At 41.6% G+C, this 15,824-nt stretch overlaps 1 protein-coding gene across 1 annotated transcript in view; it reads right to left on the bottom strand.

Annotated features, from left to right (window-relative positions):
- Positions 1-15,824, bottom strand: part of ATRN (attractin) — a 145,714-nt gene that overhangs the window by 65,332 nt on the left and 64,558 nt on the right. The window contains exons 14-19 of the mRNA XM_023760305.1: positions 14,207-14,328; positions 11,710-11,848; positions 9,940-10,130; positions 6,970-7,189; positions 5,559-5,744; positions 4,561-4,794 (exon numbers count right to left, since the gene is read on the bottom strand). Coding sequence (XP_023616073.1) covers positions 4,561-4,794; positions 5,559-5,744; positions 6,970-7,189; positions 9,940-10,130; positions 11,710-11,848; positions 14,207-14,328 — 1,092 coding nt within the window. The remainder of the gene's footprint in view (positions 1-4,560; positions 4,795-5,558; positions 5,745-6,969; positions 7,190-9,939; positions 10,131-11,709; positions 11,849-14,206; positions 14,329-15,824) is intronic.

The following is a 15,824-nucleotide window of genomic DNA, read 5'->3' as shown; positions in this document are numbered from 1 at the left end:
AATTTTAACTGTTAGTCTTTCTTTTTTTTTTTTCTCCAGCGGGAAATATGAATTTTTTATTTCAAGAAGTTGCCTGGCTCAGATAATAATTCCCCGCTTCCCTTTCCTCCTTCCCTCCCTCCCTCCCTTCCTTTCTACCTTTCTTCTGCCCTCTTACTTTCTCTTTTCATATAAAGCCACAGGCTGAAGTCTTCCTCAATAGAGTCACCCATCTGTCCTGCTGGTTCCAAAGTTCCCTTCTCGGGGCTCTGCCTGCTGGACAAATCTCCCAAACAGGAGCTCGGGACTCCAACCAGGTTCAGCCATAGTATCTGTGTCCCTATTGATGGTCTTACATAGCCCAAGTCATGCCACCAAATGCTAACATTCCCTCTTGGGAAAAATTAGAAGTACAAGACTGAGTAACACTAAAATTTCATGTTTGAGAAATCTCAGAATTCTTACATTCACAGAAACCATTAACCAAATAGAAGACCTGAAAGTGAAAGAGGGTACACCTTTTCACTTGCCTGGAATTGCTTGATTTTAATATTTGTGCCTGTGCAGGCCCATATCATGAGTGACTAGATTAAGAGATCCACTTCTTATGGAACTCCCATTTGACCCAGTGATCCCACTACTAGGAATATATCCCAAGAAACCAGAAACGCCAATCAGAAAGGATATATGCACCCCTATGTTCATAGCAGCACAATTCACCATAGCTAAGATTTGGAAACAACCTAAGTGCCCATCAGCAGATGAGTGGATTAAAAAACTGTGGTACATCTACACAATGGAATACTATGCTGCAGTAAAAAAGAAGGAACTCTAGCCTTTGCAACAGCATGGATGGAACTGGAGGAGCATTATGCTAAGTGAAATAAGCCAGTCAGAGAAAGATAAATACCACATGATCTCACTCATTTGTGGATTATAGAGAACAACATAGACTGATGTACAGGGACAGATCCAAAGACAGAGAAACAGCGATCAGGCTATCAATCCCCAGAAGGAAAGTAGGGGAGGGAGGGGGTAAGGGGAAGAGATCAACGGAAGGACTTGTATGCACGCATATAAGCCAAACCAATGGACATGGACAACAGGGGGATGGGAGCATGAGTGTGTGTGTGTGCGGGGGGGGAGGTTGGGGGTTAATGGGAGGGATGAGGACACATTTGTAATACCTTAACTAATAAAGAATTTAAAAAAAAGAAAAAGAAAATACTTTACATAGTAAATTTAACAAAATAAGTACAAGATACGTACACTGCAAACATAAAACATTACTGAAAAAAAATAAAGAACTAAAGAAACAGAAAACCATTCCAGGATCATAAATTGTTAGATGGCAATACACCCCCAATTGGTCTATAGCTTCAATGTGATCTCTTTTTGTTGTTGCCAAAATTAACAAGCTCATCCTAAAATTCATATGGAAATACCAGAAACCCAGAATAGCCATGACAAGCTAGAAAATAAGAACAAAGTTGGAGGACAGACTTCCCAATTTCAAAACTTACTACAAAGCTACAGTAATCAAAATAGTGATACTGATGTAAAGACACCCAATAGAATAGAAATGAGAGCCCAGAAATAAATTCTTACATTTACAGTGAGCTGATTCTCAACAAACATGCCTCAAAAATTCAATGGCAAAACAAACAAATAGTCCTTTTAACAAATGGTGCAGGGACAACTAGATAACTACATGCAAAAAGATGAATTTGGTCCCCTACCTCACTACATATAAAAGTTAATTCAAAAGTGGATCATGAACCTAAATATAAGAGATAAATCTATGAAACTTTAAAAAGAAAACATAGGAATAAATCTCTGTGATGTTGGGTTAGTTAAGGCACTGATTTCTTTAAAAAGCACATGGGATAAAAGAAAACACATTGGACTTACAAAATTTAAAACTTTTGTATTTCAAAAGATACTATCAAGAAAGAAAAATGAAAGAAAATATTGCAAATCATATATTCAAAAAGGGACTTATATCTAGGATTCATAAAGAACTCTCATAGGTCAATAATAAAAATATAATGCAATTTAAAAAATGGGCAAAGACTTTGAATAGTTATTTTTCTAAAGATGACATACAAATGGCCAAAAAGATGAGCAGCTTCATTAGTCATTTGATGCAAATCAAAACCACAGTGAGATACAATTTCTCATAAACTAGAACAGCTACAATAAAAAAGATGAACGCAGTGTTGATGAGGATGAAGAAATCTGAGCCTTTTTACATTGTTAGTGAGAATGCAAAATGATGTACCTACTTCTTTACATCCTTTGTCCACTTTTTCTGTTGGGTTGACATTTAGCTTTTTTTTCCTGGAGGGAGGAGGTTTACGTACTATGGAATCATTGGATATATACACTGCAGATATTTTCCCCCCGTTTGTCTCTTGCCTTTTGTTTTTGTTTACAGCAGCCTTTCTCTAACAGAAGAACTCACAGGGAGCCCTGTTATCAGTGGCGCTGTCTGAGATGCTCTTGGAGTTCTCACCCACTAACCTTCTGGGAGTCTTTGTACCTGCCTACCCTACCTGCCTACCCTCACCCAACTGTTCTGGAGGCCTGTCAGCACATTCCTGAGTATTTACTGAAAGTCTGAATCAAAGGCCAGTTTCTCAGGATTAGTTTCTTAGGGCAGTCTCCTCAGCAGGTCTATTAGGCACAGGCTTTTAGGCCAACTCATGGTATATTCCTTCTTAAAGCAACTACTGGAAGGAATAGAGAGAGTAGGGAAGGAGGGAGAGAAGGAAAGGAAAGGGAAAGAGGAAAAAGGAAAGAAGGAGGGATAGAAGGGAAGGGAGGATAGATAGAAGGAGGGAGGGAGAGAGGGAGGAAAGAAGGGAAAGAGAGAAGGGAAGGAGGGAGAAAGGGAGAGAGGGAGGGAGATAGGCAGGCAGGCAGGCTGGGTTATTCCTCTTGCCAAAAGGCAAAGAGACCTTTTCCCCTTCTCCCTTTTCTTACAATTCATTAAGAAAAACCTGTATTGCCCTAGCCGGTTTGGCTCAGTGGATAGAGCATCGGCCTACGAACCAAAGGGTTCTGGGCACATACCTTGGTTGCAGGCTCCTCCCCAGCCTGGGCCCTGGTCGGGCTCATGCAGGAGGCAACCAATCAATGTGTTTCTCTCACGTCGATGTTTCTCTCTGTCTTTCCCTCTCTCTTCCACTCTCCCTAAAAAATCAATGGAAAAATATCCTTGGGTAAGGATTAACAAAAAATTTTTTAAAAAAGAAAAGAAAACCTGTATGTATAAGTCCTTCCTCAGTTCCTTTGAAATGCATATAAATCTTTTTAAAACCTAAATAAGCCTCTTATGAGCACTACAATCCAAGAACGTTTTTCTTAAGGGCCTGGGAGCCACCTCTTTTAAATAAAAACATCAAGGAAGATAGCACCTATCTCCCAGTCCTTTCCGGATTTTAGTTAGCCTGAGTGCATTGTGCCAAGCTGCAACCACCTGCTTGCCATAAAGTTACAAGACGGTTTATTCTTTTCTTGGATAAAGGCAATTACCTAACACAGGTGGCCACCCCAATTACCAGGTAAATTCAGGATAAACTATGAAAGGAATGTACAGCAAACAGTGCCATCAAATCCTCTCTTATGAGGACAAATTAGCATTCATCTTGATAACATGTATATAATGGATTGTATCTGCTTGGCCATTTGTTTAAAAGGGTGAGATTTCGTTTGTCTTTGCAATCTCATTAGTGGCTTGCCTGTGATGTGCATCACAGTCTGCTTAAAGCTTATATTCAATAATAAAACGGTTTTCTTTCTTTTCTACATTTGTGGAGAGAAACTTCTGGGTTGGCAGAAGACTTATTTTTAATTTTTCTCCTAAGAACTGCCAAGATGTATTTTTAAGTAAAAAGCAAACTATAGAACTATATCATATGCATAGTATTTTTTAGTTTTTAAACCTTAACCTAGGACATTTTTTCCCATTGATTTTTAGAGAGGGGAAGGGAGGGAGGGGAAGAGAGAAAGAAAAGGGGAAAGGGGGAGAGAGAGAAATATAGATGTGAGAGGCACATGGATTGGTTGCCTCCTACATATACCCGGACCAGGCCGGTAACTGAACCTATAACCCAGGTACACACCCTTGACCAGGAATCGAACGCATGACCCTTAAATGTGAAGGCCAGTGCTCTAACCACTTAGAACACTGGCCAGGGAGTATTTTTTAGTTTTAAAAATATACATTGGTATGTCTAGAGATATCTGTATCAAACTGTTAAAAGTTTTTACTTCTCTGATGAAGTGTAGATGAGAAGAGGAATTCCAGTTTTTATTTTATCTACATCTGTAATATTTAGTTTTTTATGATGAATTTATTTCATTACTTTTGTAATGAATGTTAGCAAAACAACTCACTTGAAATTTTATTATTTTCATTAACTGAAAATAAAAATATTTGTCATGTAAAACTACTTCTCCAAAAATGATGTTATTTTTTTCTTAAAAGAAATCCATATAAGTAAGGTAGCTTTCAAGGTTTTATTCTTTGCAGATAGGCAGTGAAACACTTGATTTTGGATACACAAGACATCTTACCTGGACAATGAATGAAAGACCAGTTGTATCTGCTGTCCTCCAGACACATGCTGGAATTGAGAAGGGGCTGTGGGTAGAAATTTCCTATAGGGGCCTGAGAAGGCATCTTCACTGGTCCTTTATAGGAGCCCTCTATGCATTTCCCTTTGCCAGTATTGCTGGGATCAGTACACCAGCCGCAGCCTGGTTGCTCCAAGCAATGACTACAGGTACAGTAGCCTGAACAATTTTCAGCTGTTAAGAAAACACAAGTTGCAATTCACTATCTCCTTTAGATCTGAATTCATTGTATTTAAATCACCCTTTTCTTTAACAGATTATTAAACCTCTGTGAGTCAAAATTCCTATTCTATTGTGACTGTTTAAATGGCATAATAAATTTGAAGAACCCAATATCTTGTTCTACATGTATTAGGGACTCCTCCTCTCTCAATCTCAGGATGTTGGAGCCAAAAGGGACCTGAGAGGTCACCAACTGAAAAGCACTTACTTTATGAGTTAGAAGATTAAGATGTGGAGACCAGCCCGGCCAGCATGGCTCAGTGGTTGAGAGTTGACCTCTGAACCAGCAGGTCACGGCTCAGTTCCCAGTTGGTGCACATGCCCAGGTTGTGGGCTTGACCCCCAGTGTGGGGTGTGCAGGAGGCAGCCGATCAATGATTCTCTCTCATCACTGATGTTTCTATCTCTCCCTTCCTCTCTGAAATCAATAAAAATATATTTTTAAAAAAAGATGTGGTCATACAGGATGGAGCAATATGATACTGAAGTTGAGCAATTATTTCTGTACTCTGATCTATCCTACATTTATTTACTTGTATCATTGTGCTTTGTTCTATATGAAGATTATCATCAACAGTCTATCGACAGATCTGAGCTGAAGGTCAGGTCCAGTCTTGTCCCTCAAATGTTCAGAGGCTGACAGCACCGCCTCACTGCAGGAGTTGTCACCCGTACACATGGCACTCATTAGTGCTTAGAGCTCACTTTTCACTTACGGGGACAGCTGCTCATGGTATACCACTCCATACACTGGCCATAAGGGAAGGAGGCCACGTAGGCATTGGAGTCCACACACTGCTTCATGTTGCTGCACCACATGCACTCGGAGCTGCCACTGGTGCACTCTCCACATGCCGTCCTCAAGGCACACGGTGTCCGACACTGCTTGGTGCTGTGGTTCGCTGGGAAGTAAACATAAGAGAGACACTTAGAGCTCCTACCATGTTGGCTAAGGTCAAAGTCTTTTCAGTATGGGTTGTTAACATTAGTCTGTCAATCAATTCAGTGGGCTATATTAAATGAAGGAGAAAATAGAAAACATTAGAGTCACCATGTACTGTTTAGTCAAATATATTGTTATACTTGAGGAAAAAAGATGTTTTTCTTTTTCAAAGACCTGTGGGAACAAGCTAATCTTTCCATTCAAATAGGGGTTCTAAAGCTCCTCAAAAATATGGGCCCTAGCATAAACTTCAGGGCTTTACAACCCACCTGAACATGCAAAATCATATCTTTGTATATTTTAGGGAAGAAGGACCACAGCATTCATTAAATACACCAAAGCACTCAGGATCCAAAATGGCTAAAAAGCTCCCCTACAGGAAGTTTAGAAGTAATATTTTTAAGGTGACTTCTACAGTGCTATCAATTCTTTTCTATATTTCTGTGTTCTTCAAATTGTGGTCCCTTCCTAAAATGAGACATGATGTCAAAGGAGTCCAGCCTCCCGAAAGTGCCTAGAAAATTCCACCTATTACTTGTGAACCCTCTGCAGGAGGAGGACACTTGTCTTGGGCTTACCGGCGTGCTGCAGGTGCTGCCCCTGTGCCTGGCTTTAAGAAGCCTAAATGTAGCCCAGAAGAGAGATGCAAAGCCATGAAGCTACTCAAAGTGTTTGCTCCTTCAGTACTCAAGTACAGCTTTAGCACATCAGGTTTGCTTCTGTTTTCTGTCACAGAACTGCACTCATCATTTTTCTCCCTACTGACACATGTTTCTGTCCACTGTCCCTTTTGTCCCCTATGTCAGTTCTGATCTTTCCTTTGCTTTTATTTGTATTTTTGGTTCTTTCTTCCACAGCATTTCTCTGCCAACACCAAGAAATTAACCTTTTAGAGCAAGTCTCAAACTTTTTGAGATCAACAAACCAATCAATCTCATTGTTAATTAGAATATTAGGTTCTCTGAGTAGTATTAGTTATTTTTGTTTAAGTTTATGGGTCATACTATTCAGAGCCAGAGGAAATTTTCTTCTGCTTTTAAAATTCTGAGTTATACTCTGCTTCATATGCTTGAAATCAATACTCAATCTGTTTTTCATGAATATTTTACATATATCAATACTATGCCTCCTATGGTTTTGCTTTCAATGAACTTCCAGTAATGCATAATTCCCCATATACCTACCCAGCTTTTCACAGACACTACCATTGAGTGGGTTGATGCAGGTTGCAGCCTTCAGGCCCCGAGTACTGGGTTCTGATAAGATTCCACAGAATCCAGCATCACTGGGCTCAAACGGCATCCACTGTATCGAACTATTTGTGAATGCGGACATATCTTCCCAGCACCAGTAGGACACATTGATCTTCCGAAGGCCAACCCATGGGGTCAAGGTCAGCTTGGTCTGTAGGCAAGAGAGACACAGTTATGAATATAAACAATGTCTTGACCAAAACAGGCTTCTATATAAAATCCATGAAGTTACAAATATCCCAAAGATACAGGAAAACCTCCCTATCCATTGACTCAGCCATTGCAGATAAGGACAGACCATCATTTTTAAGTTATATATCATGCTTGGCCCTTTAATATGGCCATTTTAACAAGGACAAAAATATAGCTCAGAGAATATATGAAAAATTTCACAGAGATTAATGGCAAAACAATAATCAAGGTCCAAAATTTCCATATCCTATGACATGCTATGAAGAGATAGCCACCCCCAAACTTGGTTTATATATCTATCCATACATGAAATAATCTTGCCAATATTTCTGAAATATTGGTTATCTGTCTATCCTCAGAATCATTAACTAAGCCTGTTTGGGGCACTGAACAGCTCAGATGATTGGAGATTCCCACCTTCAGCTGGGGGAAGGGCTGGCATTGAATTTTGTAGGGAATAATGGGATAGTAAAACCCTGGGCGAGTCTCTGACTGCTGCTCTACTGAAATTTCCCTCCTGTTGCATTAACAAATTCTTTTAAAATAAAAGTACAAAGTTTAGCCCAGAAATGAAAGATAGTCCTAATTTTGCCAGTTATAAAACAAAATGTACTATGTATTTCAATTTTTGGGGAAAAAATATGCATTCCTATTGAAAGACCCAACAGAAATAGACATACCCCATAGTAGTTATTTTTAGTTGTAGTAAGTAATATTTATTCTATTTTTAATATTACTATTTTCTAAATTTCCTCTGAAATGTGTATTATTTTTTAAGGAAAGAAAACAAATAAAGTTAATGCTTTTTAAAAGTCCTTCAATAACTTCTCTTTGCTTTCCTGATAAAACTCAAAGTAATTAGCATTGTAGACAAGGCCTCCCAGGATTTGGCCTTGATTCCTCATAAGACACACCTACAGCCACTCCCTTCCACCCAGCCTGCAGCTCACCCCTCAAACTCCGCATCTTGCATGTGTGGTAGCAAAGCACAGAGAGCCCTTCCCTAGTCACCTTCCCAATTCACTCTTCATCGTCAGGGGTTACCTCTTTCTGGCTACGGGCCAGCCTCTGCCCTAAAGACTAGGTTGAGTACGCTTATTTGTTTTTCCATATAAGCCCGGGCTCTTAGTCTAGACTTACAGCTTAATTTACAGCTTAACACAAGACTGTGAATTCTTTTTTTTTTTTAAATATATATATTTTATTGATTTTTTTACAGAGAGGAAGGGAGAGGGATAGAGAGCTAGAAACATCGATGAGAGAGAAACATCGATCAGCTGCCTCCTGCACACCCCCTACTGGGGATGTGCCCGCAACCAAGGTACATGCCCTTGACCAGAATCGAACCTGGGACCCTTCAGTCCGCAGGCCCACGCTCTATCCACTGAGCCAAACCGGTTAGGGCAAGACTGTGAATTCTTATTGTATAAAGGTAGTCCCAGCTAATTTGACTACCCAGAACCTTCTAGAACTAGAAAACCTGAGGAAGAGAGAAGAGGGACCAGAAGATAGGATATCTGTGACCAGCTGGGATAGCCAAACCCTTCTAACCAGCTATTCTTGGAGACACATGGAATTGGGAGTCATTGGAAATGAGCAAAACTGTAAGCTATCAATTTTCTGAAGAGTGACTACAGATAAGATCAGCTGACAGCCAAGGACAGAACACCGTAGAGACCCGTATTTGGAGGTCAGGTAAAGAGAAACAAACAAAAGCAGTCCCTAATGGAGATTATAAATTTGAAAAACTTTTAAGATATAAAATATCAAATGTGGCCATAGTGTCCCATGAGGTAACCACATTTATGATATATTACCAATGTTTTCCACACCATACCAAAGTTGCACTTAAAAAAAAAAAAGACTAAATGTAGAAAAGTAAAAAATAGGCACCCCCTACCCATTGCAGAACAGCCCTCTAGGCAGCATGCAGGGCCACCTGTAGCCAGGACCCAGGCCATACTCCATGTCCTCACCTGAAGCAGGCTGCACCCAAGGAAGCACTGCCTATTGCCTCTCCCTACTTGGTGAGAAGAACTCCGCCCCCGCCAAACGCTCTGTACCAAAGCCAGTGCTGGTAAGAGCTTGGTCTTGTGTCTACTTAATTGAGGACAGACCCACAGCCTAAGATTTTAAACTCAAAAAGACCAAGTGTGATTGTGGAATGTCAACTATAAGCCACCTCAGAGCACTGAGCAGATGGGAAGAGAACTTGGGGTTCTGTGCTTAGGAACTTTTGATAAGAAGGTACTCTCTCCTTTTGGGCTGGCCAGGCCTAAGGAAGATGCAAACAAACATTTCTTGGGTGATGAACATTAAATCATATTACACACTGTAATAATACCTAAAATCTGAGACTCAGGTGGCTTAATTCAACCTACCTAAGTAGCAGTGACATTCCCCTCCCCCACAACAGCAACACCAAGGGATAAACCAATACAAAATCATCACTGTTGTCACAAAGATATGTGCATATGTACACACATTACTATTCAATACACATGTAATTATTCAAATGTAATTTAGTAGATATGACTAATAAAGTGTTTAAAATGTTAAGGTAAAAAAGAAGGTATTAAAGGAAGAGAATCTGCAAGTGCCCGTTCCAGTGTGTTACACAGCACTCCTCCTACCAAGCACATCACAGGTGAGAGCTGTGTTCATGCCCTCAGTAGACAATAGATGTAAGTCCTGAGGATTTTAACTTACCATGCTCTGCGATGATTGCATTATTCGCAGCTGCTTAAGAACAAAGTCTATCTTCTGCTGGGTTGTAAGAGAAGCCAAAAGGGCATTGTGGTTCCTACAGGACAATTTAGCGGTGTCATAAGTCTCCTTGGCAGTAGAAATTTTCAAACACATGTTCACAACCAAATGCCAGCCACTGCCACAGATATTTTCTTTTGTAAAGGATAGAGAGAAAGAAAAAAAAAAACAACAAGTTTTAGAAATCACACAAAACTACTACATTACTGTTCGAATTAATAAAAAACCAAATGATTTTGTGACTTGAATTCTAGGTACTTCCTTAGGATGTAATGAGATTATCAGACACATTACTAAGGACCAAGTACAGAATATGAGAATTTTAAATGCTTTAAAAAGATTAGTCATATTTCCTGGATCTCAAAAATGAGGCCAACCCTCCTGTGTCTTAGAAGAAAACACTTATTTGGTGCCAGTGTTGGATTTTATAAATCTCCTTTTGAAAAACAATTAAGAACAAGACTAAAATTTAAGGGCAGAAAAATAAATATGGATATTGGAAGGCTGGGGTTAAAAACTGCAAGAATAGAAATGAGTTGGTGAATGAACAAGTCTAGTCTTCAAAAGCTGCATTGTTTTCACATCAAGTATAAAATCAAGTGCACAATTATCCCAAAAGTAAGGTGAAAAGATCCTTTTGGGGGGGCACCCCAAAGTGATAGAGCTGTAGCAAAAAGGCAAGCCTGTAATCTGCTACTGTGACTGCCCTAAACCCACCCAAAGAACTGCACAGAAGTTGTGAATACTTCTTGGAAGACAAGGAGCAAAGCAACTTCACCAGAACCAAAGTACCCATCAATAATGCTCATGAACAGTCAGTGAGATCAATGAAAGGTACAGTACCATGGGTCAGGGATCATCTCAGAGCAGATAAACACTTGCTCCTGGAGTGTGGCATCAGTGTCACCGCTTGTTCAAATGTAGATTCTGGGCCCCACCCTAGATTTGTACCAGAATCTGCCTGATAGGAAGATCCCCAGATCCTCAGCTGTGCATGAGAGTTTGAGATGCAATGAGACAAAGAACAAGAAGCCCACTCATACAAGCTGAATCAAGTACTTCCAAAGGACGTTCACAAGGGGCCTGGTGGAACCCAACTGCCCTTAACATGCCTCAGCTGTTGCACGGAGCCACAGAAGTCCCCCTTCCTGGATATCTTGGTTGAGCAAACATATCATACACTTTTAGTTATGACTGGTTGGCCCCAGACCCCCTAACTCATCATCCCGAACCTCAGAAGTGCCATAAATTAAGGTATTCAGGGCTGGAGATCACCCCAGGAGGTGCTGTGGACACAGGCATCTCTCTTGTCCTTCTTGTCAGAAGGTGCAGGCCATCTAATCCCAGTGGTCAATAAGAAGCACTCTTCATTAGGTGCCCAGCAGAATGGCTGATGAGACTACTGCATTATATTCCTGGGTTTGCACAGAAGAGCAGGGAGAAAACAATGGAGTGGGCTCCATGATACAGAGCCAAGCTGTCATTTGATTCTCCAGAGCAGCAGATGATGTTTCATTTTGTTTCAAAAGACACTAGGAGCATACTTAAGAACTGTATTTTTGTTTTAAAAAATAACCACAATATTGGTAAGAGGAAAGGAATAGATAAAATGAGCTTATCCCCCAACCCTGAGACTGCACAGCATCAGAGGCATGTGTGTAAAGTCTTTGGACGCCCCTCACACACACATCAAGGTGCCCCTCTAAGGCCTACCAGGCAGGGCGATGCACTCCTGATTGCGGGGCTCCCACTGGCAGTTCTGGTCCAGGGCACAGCTCCTGCAGCTGGTCTTCTTGTTACAGTAGTACATGGGGTTATCCTTGGGGCAGTTCTCATACTTGGAAATGGAGATCTAGAACACAGTGGACAAGAGCTTTCTTCTTATATGCACAGAAAGAACTCATGGTAAGGAACAGGATACTAAAAATCAAATTAAAGAAGCAAACTGCAAATGGATATATAAATAAGATTTATAGGAAGCTGCACCACAGTGAAAATACTTTAGGGAAAGGTTATGCTGAAGGACATGCCTTTACCCGGCAAGGAAGTCATTCACTCTTAAACACCATGCTTCAACCTGTTCATGTGTAAAATGGGAATGTTGAATGTAATGTTTTTCAAATGCCTTCCAAACAGGCTAAATTTATATTTTATGAACTGTTTTACAGACTGTCAAAGAATGTCTTATAAATTGTCAAAGGCTATAAAAGTTGAGTCATCATCTGTGTTGCCTTCTAACCTACATAAAAAATTACAAATACAGACAGTCCTCGGGTTACGTTGGAGACAACGTACATTGTTTCATGGTTACGACGCCATCTCCCATCTAATCTAATAAAAGAGAAACATGTAAATTGACTGCACCTCTGCTACGCCCCAAGCCACGCCCTCCAGCCAATCAGAGCGACTATATGCAAATTAACCCAACCAAGATAGCGTCTGGCAGCCACGGAGCTGGAGCAAGCAGGAGGCTTGGTTGCCCTGGCGATAGAGGAAGCCAAGCTTCCTGCCTGCCCTGGCTGGCTGTAGCCTCCACTCAAGGCAACAAAGTTTCAATTATAGAAGATAAATAAATCCCAGATACCTGCTTCCAGCCAGCCTCCACTGGGAGCTTGGGTGGCTGGGGGCCGTGGCCAGCCTGCAAACAGCCATCAGCCCCTCACCCAGGATGGCCACACCCTCATGGGTGAGAGTCCCCACTGGGGGGCTTGGCCAGCCTGCAAACAGCCATCAGCCACTCACCCAGTCTGGCCAGGCACCCCAGCGGGACCCCCACCCTGATCCGGAACACCCTTCAGGGCAAACCAGCTGGCCCCCACCCATGCACCAGGCCTCTGTCCTATAGAATAAAAGGGTAATATGCAAATTGACCCTAACAGCAGAGCGACTGGGAATGACTGGTCACTATGACACACATTGACCACCAGGAGGCAGACGCTCAATGCAGGAGCTGCCCCCTGGTGGTCAGTGCACTCCCACAGGGGGAGCTCTGCTCAGCCACAAGCCAAGCTGATGGCTGCCAGTACAGTGGTGGTGGTGGGAGCCTCTCCCGCCTCCTCAGCAGCGCTAAGGATGTCCGACTGCAGCTTAGGCCTGCTCCCCGCTGGCAATTGGACATACCCTGAGGGCTCCCGGGCTGCCAGAGGGATGTCTGACTGCCAGCTTAGGTCCAATCCCCCGGGGAGTGGGCCTAAGCCAGCAGGTGGTCATCCCCCGAGGGGTCCCAGACTGTGAGAGGGCACAGACCAGGCCAAGGGACCCCTCTGAATGCACAAATTTTTGTGCACCGGGCCTCTAGTTTATTTATTAAAAAAAAAAAAAGTTCCATCATTTCAACATATGTACATATGTGCTTTATGTTTTTTATTATTTATTTACCACAAGTAAAGGTCAGGAATTGTTATCTTTCTTTTAAATTTTTTTTACTCTTTCACTTCATTACTGCTATGTATATGCTCCATGTGAGTGACGTAGGTGCTTATGTAGGTGGGTTCCAACTTACGGTGAAAATTGCGTTATGTCGCGCCATAGGAACGGATCTCTGATGTAACCAGAGGACCTACTGTATTAAGCATTAATTATGCTAAGCCAAGATATAACATCTATAATAATAAAAGCATGATATGCTAATTAGACTGGACATCCTCCGGACAACCTTGTAGTCGAAGTTGGGGCTGCAAGGGAAGCCCGGGTCCCAGGTGCCAGAGGGAAGCCAGTGCCGGCAGTGGGGGGGTAGGTAGGGGGAGACCTACTCTTGCACAAATTTCATGCATTGGGCTTCTAGTTAGACAAGAAGATTATACAAAGTATATTATTTCCACAATTCAATGTGGCCACTACATGCCTGACCCCCTTTCAGTCTCAAATCTAACTTGCTTCCAAAACCTTGTACAGGCAGAGCTCACCAAGCCTCGCACCAGCTCTAGTACTTAGTCACAGCCATGCTAGGGAGTGGGGCATACTCAAAACACCACAGTCCTTCCTTCTTCTAAAACACCACACGTCAATCCTGTGACAAGGACCTTTAGAATTAGAATGTACTGGGCATCCCTTCCTAAAAGAAAACTTGAGCAATAATAAAATCCAAGTCTACACTGAAGGTTTCAAAAATAACTCCGGGTGAGTTTTTATAACATTCACATTGTAATCTACACATAACCCCACTCTGGACTTTTCCATCCTCTGAAATCCTTGAGAGACAGCCCCTGACCTGGCCTTCCGTGCAGCTGTGGTTCTTAGGGACACAATAGTCGTTGCACCAGTGGCAGTCATTGGTGTTGGCTGTGCAGCTGTAACAATCCGTGTGTTGGTCACATCTGTCATGGTCAAGAGCTATGAAGACAAGAAAAAGTCATCAACTATGACAGCTCTTCCTTAGAAAAGTCACAGGCCATTATAGCTGCTGTTTAGTACAATCTGAGACTGAGGCAAAAAAATGTAAGAAGTGTCGGGAAGTAAAATGATGAGTGCCACTGGCAGGAAAATATATGTCAGGTTAAAACAGATTTAGAAATAAGTAAACAATGTGAAAAAAACACTATTTGTACCCACTCCCCAACAAGGTACACAGAAAGTGAAAAACAAAGAGAGGCTAATTTACTTTAACAGCAAGATAAAATGGAAGTAGCTGTGGTTCTTTAAATATTTTTCTTCCCAAGAAAAAAATCAACTAGCAATAGAATGAACACAACAGAAAGAGCTTCCCTGAAGCCAAACAAAGTAAGGCAGAAGACCGAACCATTCCTCCCAGCTATAAACACAAGGCTAGTCTGGGCACGGGAAGTAGGCAGCACCACAGAACCCCAAAGGAGGCACTTGGCTGAGCTGCATTTTCTACACATACATGTAAGTCCAAGAGTGTAATTTTGAAAACTTCTAGGCTACTAAAGACTTGCTGCATCGCCTATTGACCCTAAATAGGTCAAGGTCAGCGACAAAAGAGAAGCTGCACAACCATATTGCCTCATCTGTTGAATCACTCATGGACATTGCACATGGTGGAAGCCGTGGATAAGAATAGGTAGGGCCCACCCTCACAAAGACTCCAGCATCCTGCTCCTTAGGTTGTTCTTCCTGCCCTGGTCATCACCCCAAGGACTGAGCCCAAACAGAAAGTAGAGTGAACCAGGGAGGCGACTTTGAGATGAGTTAACATAAAATCAGGTCATATTGAACCACCTAAGGTAAGTGAATATTATTTCCTATAAGCTTTCACCTTTAGTTCGAACTTTAAAAATTGGGTTAAAAAATAACTACATCACTGATTTTATCCCTTTTAGGAGACAGGGACTAACCCTACCAGATTCTGATAATCTCAGTTCTCCAGCACTCACCAGCCCGCAGTGAACCTGGAAGGTTATCTGGATGTTCTTACTGCTGATTTCTGTTCAGCTTTAGAGTGAAAGCTGCCTCTACCCACCATTAACTTTCATGGTAACTCTATATCAACCCTAATGGTTAAGAAATTCAGTCAACATACTTTAAATTAATTGAAGTGAACAAATATTCTGCAGAGACATTTTTCTTACTCTTAATAGGCTTTCTCACATATTACTTTGCATTGTGCTCAATGTCAGAGCACAAGGGTAAAAAGCAGGCAAGATGAAAAAGTTTGGAAAGCACAAGAGGTTGTTCTAGAAGCAGGGATCACTACTCATCATCAGCAACTGTCTGTCATGCTATCACTGCTGTGCCCAACTTGAGAAGCTAGAAAAGAACAGTACTTTGCAAAGACAGCAACTTTACCTCTGTCTACGAGAGTAATAGCTTTTACTGGGTTGGCCCTCTTCTCATCCTTAACCTTAGAACTGCATAACACAATATGGTAG

The sequence above is a fragment of the Myotis lucifugus genome, unplaced genomic scaffold, assembly GCF_000147115.1.
Source record: "Myotis lucifugus unplaced genomic scaffold, Myoluc2.0 scaffold_178, whole genome shotgun sequence".
NCBI classification, from domain to species: Eukaryota; Metazoa; Chordata; class Mammalia; order Chiroptera; family Vespertilionidae; genus Myotis; species Myotis lucifugus.
The sequence above is the reverse complement of the archived record's forward strand: the minus strand, read 5'-3'. Positions and strand labels throughout refer to the sequence as shown.